This window comes from Dromiciops gliroides, chromosome 5 (genome assembly GCF_019393635.1).
Source record: "Dromiciops gliroides isolate mDroGli1 chromosome 5, mDroGli1.pri, whole genome shotgun sequence".
In the NCBI taxonomy this organism is placed as follows: Eukaryota; Metazoa; Chordata; class Mammalia; order Microbiotheria; family Microbiotheriidae; genus Dromiciops; species Dromiciops gliroides.
Window position 1 is genome coordinate 166023107 of NC_057865.1, and position 13849 is coordinate 166036955.

The 13849-nt window shown below is 38.1% G+C and overlaps 1 protein-coding gene across 2 annotated transcripts in view; it reads right to left on the bottom strand.

The window, feature by feature from the left end:
- The window catches only part of DHTKD1 (dehydrogenase E1 and transketolase domain containing 1), a 77513-nt gene that overhangs the window by 11820 nt on the left and 51844 nt on the right, over positions 1–13849 (bottom strand). For both annotated transcript variants that reach the window (XM_043965983.1, XM_043965984.1), the window contains 4 exons: positions 13579–13729; positions 10999–11105; positions 2938–3102; positions 755–837 (listed from right to left, as the gene is read on the bottom strand). In XM_043965983.1, the coding sequence (XP_043821918.1) occupies positions 755–837; positions 2938–3102; positions 10999–11105; positions 13579–13729 (506 nt within the window). The remainder of the gene's footprint in view (positions 1–754; positions 838–2937; positions 3103–10998; positions 11106–13578; positions 13730–13849) is intronic.

Sequence of the window (13849 nt, forward strand, 5' to 3'; positions counted from 1 at the left end):
GGCAACTTCTGTGCAAGCTATGAAAGGTATATATCCCTTATGGCAGAGAATTTATTAAAGTATTTATAAAGCACTTTGTATTTAGAGTATGAAGAGTCCTTATTAGAAGTTCTACATATTAGCAATTAAAAGCACTATGAGCTCTGTCTTGTTTTTCTCTTTGTATCCCCAGTACTTACTATATAAGCATTCTTTCCCTGCATATTTATAATTAATATTTATTTGCCACATGTGTTTTTGTAAATAGTTTAAGACCTATCTCCCTCCCCCAGTAGCCCTATATCAGAAAGAGCTCTTGGGTTTGTTGCATGTCTTACAAAAGTGGAATTACAGTAGAATCCTAGTATAACACAAATTATTCCTACTGGCCTAGAAAACAACAATTACATAAAACAAAAGACCAGCATTGAATCATTGGCTTATAACAAAGGTTCTAGTCCTGTCTGACAACACTAGTGTTACAAAAGGGTTCCACGCTTCACCCTATTGTAATTAATTCCTCTAAAATGCCTGTCCAGTCAGGTGGTAACAGTAAAAAAGCAAAAACTTTATTCATTTCTTTTGCTAAGAGTCTCTTTTAGGATAGAAGACTTCTTTTTTACAATAAATTTAAAGCAAAACACACACACACACACACACACACACACACACACACCTCTTGCCAGACCTTGATAACTCTGAATTCCTTACCCTGTAATTGTTTCCCTGCTCATTAACATACTATTACACATAATAAAGATAAAAATCAAATTACTTTTTAGGATCTACAGAAGAATCACCAATGACAGGTCTGAATGTTGTCCCTGGTGCCATTTCTTGAAAACTCGACACAGCTGCCTGAAGAGGAAAAAAAAAAACAACGCAGCACAGGGTGTGTTAGAATAAACTGAAAATGCTTTTGATATGAAGAGGATTTGAATTGAATTTTCATTTGAATTTTCTAAGCCCTGAGCTGTAAGTTCAAGTGAAACCCCAGTCAGCTAACATGGAAAGAACACCAGCAATAGGGGAATGTTTAACATCTGGCTCTTCGGGGCAGAATGTGAACACGGCATACCTTTATGTTTAATCTGCATTATTTAACATTTTCTCCATCACTTTCTTAAGTCTAGACAATCAACAAAATAATGAATCAAACCCTGATTTATAGCATTTGCTGATTTCCAGTGTTAATGCTCACTAGCAGCTGGGTCCTGAGCTGGTTCTGGCTGGCTCTGGCATACTCCTAAACATAAGACTATTTCTACAATAAAATGTGTGTGACCCACTCATGACAACATTGCCAGAAGTAGTTCCACTAAGGAAGAAAAAGCTATGTTACAAAGTGGGACTGTTAGTGAAATCTTGATGAGCTTTGTCAGATATGCAAGCTAGGCTCTATCCACACTACCACAAACTCTTCTTGCCAGTGGGTAGAATGCCAGCTCTAAGAGAGGTACCGCGAACAGCCAACTGCTCCATCCCTACCTCCTCCTCGGGGTGGAACTCATAGAACATCAACAAGAAGAGAAAACCCTTGGTCCAGGAGATCTAGGATCTTCTTTGTTTTCTAAAGGTTTACCAAGAATGATTCCTCCCTTAACAGATAATCCTGGTTAGCCCAAGACAATAGTATAATAATAGCCAGTCTTATGCCCATCAGTGTGACGTTAATTAGCTTTCCTTTCCCATAAATAACCTAGCTAAATGGTGCTCTTCCTATGCTGGAAATAGCACAATTACTCACAAATTAGCCTCATTTTCCAGTAGATTTCTGATTGCACCAGTGGCCATGGGAGGGTCTGAGGAGACTCTTCTCTGTTTTGTGCAAGGCATCATTGGTATGTCCCTCCACACTATTCCAATAGGCAGGGGATTTGATCCCTGGATCATCCCTAGATGATCTAATTAGCTTTGCTCTCTTCTCTGGCCAAACACCATTCCCCTAATCCCAGTCAGTCATCTGAAAGAGCATTTGGTTGGGCACTGGGGCTCTGGGTGAAAAAAATGTAGGAAGGACTTAAATGCCTTAGAGTAGTAATTGACAAAATAATTTAAGTGCATGTCCTATTCATGGTGGCATCTAAACATCAACTTCAGTCCCCAAACTAGAAAAAGCCCATCTATACAAATAGCTGCCATTTCTTTCCCATCTCCTGCCACCTCTCCTCATAAACACCACTGCAACACCCCTTACTTTTGATTGCATGGGAAGTCCTGGGAGAAAGTGGGGTGCTCAAAAGTGAAAGAGAAGAAAGTGAAAACAGGAACATCATAGAAAAGCAAACTCTATGTCCAGCCTGTCTAACATCTTGACTACCCTGGACAAAAACAACTATCCCAGATATTGTCTGAAATTTTCTGCTATGCTTGATTTTCCATTAAATTAGAAATATGTTGTTTTAACAAGAATACCCTGTTCAGAATAAATTTACCTCTGAGAGGTAGAAGGGATATCAATCAATTTGCTTTTGAATGTGAATTCATATAGCAATAAGCTTCCTTTTTTATGACATCTCTGCTTCCTCAAACAAGATTCTACCTGTATAGTTGTGTTCCAGTCTAAACCCTATAAACTCACCTGAAGGAGGTTCACAATATCACCTATTTACTTCAACATACTCTAAGTCTGCTACTAACATATTAAAAATCAATAGATTAATTCACCCACTTACTGTATGGATGAACTAGACTTTTGTAAGCAGTTTCTTAAGGTGGTTATTAGTTAAGCACTCCTAGTGGTTAACTAGTACTAACCACATTAGTACTGCCCAGAACAATCTTATCTCCCTCTTCATTTTTCCAAACTTTTGTAAAGTGAAAACAGCTGAACAATTCCAAAGAGCCTTAGAAATCCTTCAGAAAATGAACTGGCTTTGGTAAAAATAATAATAGAAGGTGATATTATTAAGTATAAAGAAAAATGGAGATTGATTTAGCTAGGTTTTTCCTACTTACAGGGAATCTGAGTAGCATTTTTGGAGAAGCAACAATGAGGGGTTTTCTGAAGTTTCGAATCATCTGTCTTCGGAGCAAGTGGAAATACTGGGCTGGGGTAGTCGGGTGCACCACAAACATGTTGACATTATCTCCATCCACTCCTTCTTCCACACTGTCACACATCTGAGAAATGAAGAAAAAAAGAAAAATGAGAAAATGAAAAAAATTGCTGCATCATGCTTTTTAACTGCAAATCTACTCAAAAAGGGAAATCTTTCTTCTTTCCTCCCATAATGTAGAATGATCCCAGAAAAGAGAAGCTGATGTTGGTCTAAAGGACTGTTTTTCAAAATGTAGCCCCAAAGCATTCACGGCCTCGATTAAAATTCTTTATGGTCCTTCCCTATCTCCCTTGGATTTGTATATCTACCTCCTCTTCCCTGTTTTACTTCTAGTGTGGAGAATCTAATATAGTATTAATTACAAGAGGACAAAAAGAAAAAGAGGGAAGTACACAAATGATAACATAAGTCTCATTAAACTTTAAAATCGTCTAAGAATAATATGCCCAGTCTATAAAAGGATATGCAAATTATATTCAGATATGTAGATATGCTTGGGGCTTTCCTGATTACTTCACAGGAAACTTGTGGGAGAGAACAATAGTTTAAAGCAAGTAAATATAAAGTGGTAAATAAAAAGGAAAAAAGTTAAGACTTTAAGTCATAAAGATAATTTTTTAAAGTATTAAGTTTACCTCCTTCAGACAAAGCCCTGCATTGTACATGAGCCTTCAAATTATCCCAGACCATAGTCTACTTCTAGGAAATCCAAAGTCTAACATCTACTCCAAACTTTAAGTCATCTAATAACTAAAAAGCGAATAAATAAATAAACTGATCTCAAGGACTTTGTTAACAGGACATACAAAGCCTACCTACTTCATGTTTGGAAAAAGAACACTCACACATGCATGCACACATCCCAAAGTGCTCATTCTCATTTATTCCTCCCATTTAGTCACCCACTGCTTTGGCAGAGGAGGGAGAAGGGTAAGGGTAATAAGAAGGAAAATATTTTCCCCTATTGTTAAATGGCCACTTGGAATTAGTTCTGATGACATGGCATGAGAATGAGAGAGCACTCACCATTCTTCCTCTACCCAGTTGTCTCCTCCCACCTTCTATCTCTCTGTCTTCCTCCCAACTACGCTGACTTAAAATTGCAAGACCGACAGTGAAATGTTGGGCCATTAGTGAACTCTGGCAATTGTCACTGAACAGGCTTGGCTAAAATGTTAAGAGTATTTTATTGAAGTTTCAATGTATCTCAAATACCATTGTAAAAGTAAGCTGGGGCTGCCTGATTGATTGCTCATAACCAAAAAATGAAACTTGAAAGAAATGAAAATCTTTTTTGGGGGGAGGGGGGACAGGGCAATGAGGATTAAATGACTTGCCCAGGGTCACCCAGCTAGTAAGTGTCAAGTGTCTGAGGCTGGATTTGAACTCAGGTCCTCCTGAATCCAAGGCTGGTGCTTTATCCACTGCACCACCTAGCTGTCCCCTAAAAGCAAACATTTCAAAGTTTTGAAAATTAATTACTCACCCAACGCCACTCCACTGACATACAAACTGTGACACTTGCATAAAGAAAGTATGTTATAATTCTTTAACTAAGGGCTTTTCTCTTTACATAGCTCTTTTCTGGATGGGACAAGTACAAATGAAAGGAAAAGGTTATATCACAGAATCACAAATGTGGAGGTGAAAGGAATCTGAGAAGTCATTAAGTACAACATTTTCATTTTAGAGATGAGGAATTTAAGTGACTTGTCCAATGTCATAGAAATAGTAAATACCAGAAGCAAGATTTGAACATAGGTCCTCTGATTTAAAAGATAGGGCTCATATTCCTCAACTGATAAATGGTGATAGGATAGGAACATGCAATTCCCAAGGGAAGAAATCCAAGATACCAGTCAATGATCATATGAAAAAATGTTTTAAAACACTAATGATTAGAAAAATTACTATTAAAGCAACCTCATACCTATCATATTGGAAAAGTTGACAAAAAAAAGGAAAATGGCAAAGGATGGTGGGGTGAGAAAGGAAAATAAATAGGCACATTAACAGATGATAATCAGCATAGTCATTTTGGAAATATTTTGGAAATATACCCCAAAATTACTAAACTGTGCATACCCTTTGACCCCATGGTAGCACTACTAATCCAAAAGGATCAAAGAAAGAAGAATCCATATGTACAAAAATATTTATAACTCCTCTTTTTGTGGTGACAAAGAACTAGAAACTAACGGGGTATGCATCAAGTGGAATATAGATTGTGGTATTTGAGTATAATGGGATACTATTGTGCCATAAGAAATGATAAGGGATGCTTTCACCTCAGAAGATTTGTATAAACTGATGCATAGTAAAGTAAGTAGAACCAGGAGAACAATTTGTATTATAATGACAATATTATACAACTTTGAAAGACTTAAGAACTCTCATCAATGCAATGATAAACTTCTTTAAAAAACCCAAAACAACAATAATGAATGCTACTTACCCCCTGAGAGAGGTGATAGACACAATGAGATATATATTTGGACATCCCCAATGTGTGAGAATTTGTTTTGCTTGACTATGAATTTTTATTTTTATCTTCAAAGTCCTTTTTGAGTACTTCTATGGCTTGAGACAAATTCATATTTTTTCTTGGAAGCTTTGGATGTAGGAGTCCTGATGTTGCTATCCTCTTCTGAGGGTGTACCTCAGTCTTCCTTGTCACCAAAGACACTTTTTGTGGTCTGCACCCTTTTTTGCCTGCTCATCTTGCCAGCCTATTTCCTGACTTTTAACTCCTTCTTAAAGTGGGGCACTGCCTCCAGGATGCACTATTCCAAGCTTCAGGGAGTCCCATGTAACGATTGGAATGACGCCACCTGCTGGATACTTACTGTAGAAGAGTTCTGCCTATGAAGCAAAGGTCTTTGAGGGCAAGACCAGGCTTCAGGAAGTGATGCGGACTAGTGGGAGGAGGAAGGAAGAGACTGGCGCTCGGTCTCGCTCTCTTTCCTCTGGACTCTGGCGGAGAAGGGAGCTAGAAATGTGCTCTCCCTTTAATAGATAGGAATCTAGGCCTTTTTCTCTCTCTTTACCAAATTCTTATTCTCCTTAATAAATGCTTAAAAGTCTAACTCTTGCTAAAGCTTATAATTTATTGGCGACCACTCATTAGATATTTTAGACAGTTTAGCTAGAATTTTAGCCTTTAAAGATGGCTGACCACGAAGAGGAAAGCTAACCCTCAGTCTTCTTCTGATCTGCTGGTTGGGTAAGAAATTTCCCCTCCCTCTCCCTTTAACTGCTAAGTACTGGTGTACTGGCTGTGTTTTTCCTTTGAATTTTTTCGAATGGACCTTTTAAACTCCCTAATTATCCTATTTTTGATTTTGGTCTGTTTAACCAGACAAATGGGAGATAAGATCATGTTAATGCTTTGTTTTTGTGGATTTTCTATTTTTCTTTTTATTTTTGTTAAAAGAGCCAGCAACTTACTCACACAAGGAAATATCTCTCCCTCTCCCAACCATGCTTTTTCAGAGAAACCTGAAGAGATTCCCGCAGCTTTTCCCAGTTCTAACACTAATTGTTGCTCTAATTTTGCATGCCTGGAGGCAATGACCCACCCTCTAGAAGCTTTTAATCCCCTAGCACCTGGAGGCAAAGTGGGGGAAGAGGAATCCAGGCCTGAGTTCAAAATCAAGTCTGATTCTAATTGCTCTGGTCCCTCCCCTCCTCTCCAAACCCCACCCTCTACTCCTCCCATGGCCAAGCCCATTGCTTCCCTGGCCCGGGAAGTCCAAAGATCTAATGCGCATGCGCAACTTTCTCTAACTACATTTGCAGCTTCAGGCTCAGCCCTTCCCCAGCCTGGCTGTGCTTCTGAGACAACCTTAGAAAACCCTTTAAATTCCAGATATGCTCGTTTTGTTCATAATTTTGCTAACCTGCTTTTGTCTTTAATTAGTAATCTTATAAAGCATTTGTATGGTGAAAAGACTGACAGACAATATAAAGGGGTTAAAGAAGAAAAACTTAAGCTGAATAAGAATGACAATCAACATAGTTCAAGACTCTGCCTCTTTTGCCATGGAAGGGTATATATTTTACAGAAATGTAGAAGTAAGCAGCAAGGTATTGATATGAGTATTGGGGATTTTAGATATCGGAATCAGAAGTGTTCTGAATTCACTCAGAGTATTAATGTCAGTTCAGAGGTTACATAGGATTTCTATGCTATTACATCTACATTTTGAAATTAATGGTATGGGTTTATTTTCATAGAGATTTTCATGCTTTTGAGATTGTGTTTTATACTTAGTTTTTAAAACAAGGAGAATATTTGTAAAAGCTTTTTATAGTCATGTGATCAAGTTTATATTTTATAATACTCTTATTGATATTAAGTTCATATTCATTTAGACTTCCTTAGTTTGAATTTCATTGTCTTTTATTGTTCCATGTGTATTTTCTTCTATTCATTTGTCTATCTAATTTTGAAACATTGCAAGATGGTTTTGATTTTATTATACAATGTTAATTCTAGGAGTATTGTGCTCCCATATTCTGAGTTGTTTGTTTTTGTTATTTTTTCTCAACTGATTATTTGATCAAACTCTTTAAAGCATTTCCGTGGCAAATTGGTTGCCATGGCAAGTGTAAATTGATTCTAGAAGTATTATTTTTGATAAGCATATTCCCAAAAAAAAAAAAAAAAAGAGGGGAACATTTGTAAAAGTTTTCTATTTTCAAAAAAAAAAAAGTTCTTTGAGATTCTGTTGTGCTTTAACTTATATTTAAATATGTTCAGATTTTTCACAAAAGTAATTGTATACTAAGTAAAAAAGGGTATTATTTGAAATTGTTGCATAATTATATATTATATTTTGAGTCAAGATGTATTCACATTTTTTGCAATCATTTATTATCCTCAATTTTAAATCCATATGAGACTTGGATTATGGGAACTTATCATTTAAGACACTAATTGCCTTTATTCTGAGTTATCAGATGCCAGTTGGCCAAGATGCCATCCAGTCACAAGAGGAATACATGCAAGAGCAGACACTGAACTGTCACATGAGGGGAGACATGCATGAAGTCAAGGTATGGCCGAGGGAACGGCTTTTGACTAATGTTGAGGTTGGATTCTCTTGGTTTAATATTTTATTTTATTTTTCCCCACAATATTGTACAGATGGCTGGAAGTATTCATCCCACCCATCTCACTTCTACACCTGGCTTCTATGCTCCCTCCTATATGCCTGATGCCATGGACATCTCAAATCCCATGCATCTGATTAAGTCTGACTCAGTTTCCTCCAATATGTTCAGTGGCATGGACATATATTCCATCCACCTATTTTAAGCCTGGTATACTGCATGGGCAGTATATATTGCTCAAGTGTGGGAATGCTCATATCCCATCATTTCTCTGTTCTTTTATGGTAACCCCCATAATTATCTCAGGTGTCATGATAAATACAGTGTTGAATTTGGCCTTGACACCTGTTACCAATTATATTAGATTTTCTAATTTCTCATAATGGCATGAGGATAATTAGGCAGATGATGCAAAAAGTGATGAAACAAAGATAAAAATTATTTTTAATAATTAATATCGCAGCAATTGTCTTCTCAATTACCCTCCATAAGGGGGGGACTATAGTAATATTATAATTTTAAAGAATGGTTCAATTTTTGTTTTATTATATGTTTCATGTGTAACAACTAAGATTCTGAATTCCCTTAGACATGTTTTTGAGAACTTTCATTGTTTGATTTGATTATTGACAAAGCTATTTTAAAGTTGTGTTAAGCTCGATTTTGTAGGAAATTTTCCTGGCTGATTACCAGCATCCACACATCAACCCCTGAAAAGACTTCCATTCCACGACTACACCTAGAGGACATCTGAGAAAAGACTTTCAGAGACTTTAAATGAACAGTTTTGATTTGTTGTTTTTGTTGTGTTTTTTTTCTCTTTCTGTTATAATATACACCATCTGTAACATGTATTCTCTGCAGAGGCCCTCCCTTTGCAAGACCAATGTCAAAGCGTCGGTTCATGAGGACAAAAAAAAAATCACCCCTCTGGACAAAACTTTCCTCTCTTCCTTTTCTATATTGTTGTTCACATATTATTAGTTAGCAATAGTTATTATATTGTTTTTACTGTTCCGTCAAGGAAACATTTTGTTTCTTGAGGAACAACAGGGGGGACTGTAACGATTGGAATGACGCCACCTGCTGGATACTTACTGTAGAAGAGTTCTGCCTATGAAGCAAAGGTCTTTGAGGGCAAGACCAGGCTTCAGGAAGTGATGCGGACTAGTGGGAGGAGGAAGGAAGAGACTGGCGCTCGGTCTCGCTCTCTTTCCTCTGGACTCTGGCGGAGAAGGGAGCTAGAAATGTGCTCTCCCTTTAATAGATAGGAATCTAGGCCTTTTTCTCTCTCTTTACCAAATTCTTATTCTCCTTAATAAATGCTTAAAAGTCTAACTCTTGCTAAAGCTTATAATTTATTGGCGACCACTCATTAGATATTTTAGACAGTTTAGCTAGAATTTTAGCCTTTACACCCAGGTGGTAAGATTTAAGGAGAGGTACATTCTCAGCTCACCTGACCTGTGTTTTGGTCTGTCGACTATTAATTTTTGTTAACAAGGGTTTGGTTTTTCTTTTTTTCCCCTCCAAAGTACAGGGGGAGGTGGGAAAGAAAAAAATGCTTGTTAACTAAAAAAAAATAGAATAAATAAAACCAAAATGCTCAATCTGGGGTGGGGGTGGGGAAGCTGCCTTGCCTATTGAGATGCTCTAGGTTACCTCTTTTACTATGAGTGAGTCTTTAACCAAATGAGGATGAGAATCCAATAAAAAGTTGTTAGGATGGTGATCAACACAAAAATATTAGGAGAGAAATTTATGCAATTACAAACAGTATGTGTTTGTGAAAGCCAGAGGAGATGTTCAAACTGACTTTCCATATTAGTCTTATTTTTCTATATCTAAAGAAAAGTATCTTATAAAACTTCAAGTGATTCATAAATGTGAGCTGTTATATTGGTCGTCTCTTTTCTTCAGTTGCCTTATTCTAATTTTACATTAGATTTCCAAGACAGCTTTCTTTGCCCTTGCCTTGGCTGAAAAGCAGTTTGATCAAGGGAAACATGATTTGGGTCACTTCAAACTAGTCAACCAAAAAGGGTCTGAAGATCTTGCAGTGCACATGGTACTAGACTAAAGCATTCAGGCTGCAATGCTACCAAGAGAGATCCTAAGCCAAGGAATCTTAGTCCCTGGCTAAGCATTCTCACTGCACTGAGTCTCTCTCTCTCTCTCTCTCTTTTTTTGTTTTGTTTTGTTTTGTTTTTTGCAGGGCAATGAGGGTTAAGTGACTTGCCCAGGGTCACACAGCTAGTAAGTGTCAAGTGTCTGAGGCTGGATTTGAACTCAGGTACGCCTGAATCCAGGGCCGGTGCTTTATCACTGTGCCATCTAGCTGCCCCCTGCACTGAGTCTCAAGCCAAATGGCCCTACCTAGTTCAAAGCTTCCTTAGGCTAACATCATGATATATTTAAACATATACAACATTTATTAAAATAGATGACAATGATTATTTATATTTATATGTTGATATATGAATTTTAAAAATGTCTTTTGCATGCATATATAACCTATTCCTCTCATTGACCCTCCCCAATTGAACAATGACAAAGAAATGAAAATATAAATAACCCTCATCATAAACATGCACAGTTCAAGCAAAACAAATTCCCACTTGGTCATGCCTGAAAATCTCTCTCTCTCTCTCTCTCTCTCTCTCTCTCTCTCTCTCTCTCTCTCTCTCTCTCTGCACCTCTCTGGCACATAGGTAGCATGTTTCATTTTCAGTCTGCTGGATATCTTTCAAAATTGAAACAAAATTCTTACGAGAAAAAGCAGCTCCTGGAAACTGTTGGGGCTTTTTGTTTGTTTTGGGCATACATCCACATTGAAACCTACCTGTAGGAAACGCTCCATTCTACAGGAAGAATGGTCTGGTCCAGCCCCGTCATAACCATGTGGAAGGAGAATGACGATGCCACTTTGAAGAAGCCACTTGGACTCACCTGGGAAAGATACAGGAAAGGAGAACTGGATTTGGCAGAACACAGGTGCACATGGATGTGAATAATGGAACAGATGCTACTTCCTCCTCAGCTCCCAGCAAGCAATATTGTCTCAATTGATTAAAATGGCAATTTAGGTAGCGCTGTAGTTTAATGGAAGGATCCTAGGTTCACTCAGTACTATGGCATCCTAATAAAAATTGTCTAATTGGTGGAGGTACCAGCTAACAATACCAAGGAGGAAAGAGAATGGGGAACTGAGCCTAGGCAACTACAAACACAATCCAAAGGTGAACAAGCTTGTTTCTGAAACAATGGAAATAATCCCACGAGTAGGAAAGTTCATACAAAGTTTTGTTTTGGTTTTTTGGCAAGGCAGTAAGGGTTAAGTGACTTGTCCAGAGTCACAAAGCTAGTAAGTATCAAGTGTTTGACATCGGATTGAACTCAGGTCTTCCTGAATCCAGGGCCAGTGCTTTATCCACTGTGCCACCTAGCTGCCCCATAGTTCTTATACCAGGTGAAAACAACCTTCTTTGTTCTTAAATAGAAAGAACCTAAAACATTAGTAATAGCTAGCAGCTGACATCTATATAGTACTTTAAGGTTTGCAAAATGCTAAAATACTAACTTGCATATATTATATAGTTTAACTTATTTGGCCTTCATATCAGCCCCTTGAGTGCTATTATTATCCCCATTTTACAGATATGGAAACTGAGGCAGATAGCAGTTAAGTGACTTGCCCAGGGTCACCCAGATATAATTGTCTGCGCCTGAATTTGAAGTCAGGTCTTCCTGAATGCAGGCCAAGAGCTCTACCCACTATTCCATCTAGCTGCCTAAAATAGGATTAGACCCTTTATTAGTTGTCATCTACCTTGATTATTGCTAGCAGGTATATGCCCTATCTCAACATGCACATGGATTTGTGATTTCATCAATTTAGGTATTCCTTCCAATGTTACATATGACAAACTGTATATACGTGCCAATTCTGGGTGATTCTTGTCAAGTGACTCCAATATTTATAAGGTATTTATGGTGCATGAGAGGTAGCACGGGAGAGAGGAGAAAGAGCTGTCCTGAGACAGGAAGACCTGGAGGTAAACCCTGTCTCTGACATGCTGACTGTGTTATCTGGGGCAGACCTTTAAGTGCCCCCAGCAACTGAAGTTGTGTTGCAGAGAAGGTGCCCATCCATATCGGTAGGTGAAGTTTTCTCAATGGGAGCTCCCTATACTAATGAAATTACAAGTTTGGGCAAAAAATTGTACATATAGATATATACATATGTATATATGCATGTTAGAAGGCATGTTGTATAGTTATATCTACTACATAGATTGATCTAAATATTCAAATGCTAATTATCCACATTATTACTTAAACACATGTGCCTCAGAAGCTGTTGCCCATTGGACTTGTAGCCATGCCCCTCCCCCAATCGGGGGGAACATAGGGAGGGACCATGATATGATAACTCAGTGGCATTGTTAATCTCAATGCTGCCAGAAAACTGGGGCTAGTTCTCACAACAGATTTCAGCTGCTAAACTCTGAAAACAACAGGGTCAGCAAGGACTTACTTGGGGCACTGAGGCAAATGGGTGCAGGAATTTTACCACAAGGAATAGCCCTAGTTCTCAGCCTTCCCCTTCCACCCCCCAGGACTCATGCACATGGGAAACAGGTCAGTTGCACCACAGGAGTGCCTTTCATAGGATCATAGGCTTTAGAGCTGTAAGGGACCTAAGAGGTGACATCGTCTAACCCCTTCATTTTTAAAAAGTAATAAACATTTTTATTTACAGTTTTGAGTCCCAATTTTTATCCCTCCTTCCCTCCCTCCCCTCCTCCCTCCCTGAGGTAGCAAGCAATCAGATATGTAACCCCGTCATTTTACAGATGAAGAAACTGACGTTCTAGTTCTCCCAAAGGGGAATTCTCATTTTTCCATGAGTTCATGTGCTTGGAAAAAGCTCTTCATTGCAGGATTCCTTAGATAGGTGGCTGGCCAGGGCCTCAAACCCATAGGGTCAATTCTGTCCAGTTTTCAATTATTTACATTAATGTATCTCTCCACTAGAATGGATAATAAAGGGCTGATTATAGTATAAAGCAAGGAAAGGCAATACTATGAGGTATAGTGACTTATTCACATCCCAGGAACAAGCAAATGCAAGAAATATGGAACAGTATACAGAAGGGCTAACAGTACATCTTTCGATTAAGGATTGAAAATAAACCCTCAACTGTCTGATGCATAAACCCCCTTAATCCTCATTTAAGGAAAATGGCAACAGAGCATGGGGAAGTACGAATAGTTTATAGGGCTATTTTCTGCTCCAGGAAATAGTATTTACAAAGGAAATGTATATCCATTTTAAAGAATGATCAAAGAAAATTTCCTGTTAGTGCTTGGTACAGTGCCATCTAGCAGGTATTCAGAAAATGTCAATGCTACTACCAACCTCCAGAGATGAATGTGTCGAATATAATCTGGGCTCCATTGAAGAAATCACCAAACTGAGCCTCCCAGATGGGCAGTAACTTGGGACTTTCAATGCTCATTCCATACTCAAATCCCAGAACAGCCTCTTCCGACAGAGGACTATTGCTCACCTAACTCAGTGAAAATAAGGCAGAGGGAGAGGTATGAAACACATGGTCACACAAAGGTGAAACATTTTCTTTCTAGAATATTAGAAAAGACAGGAAGCATTTGAGGAGAAGAGGCTCAAA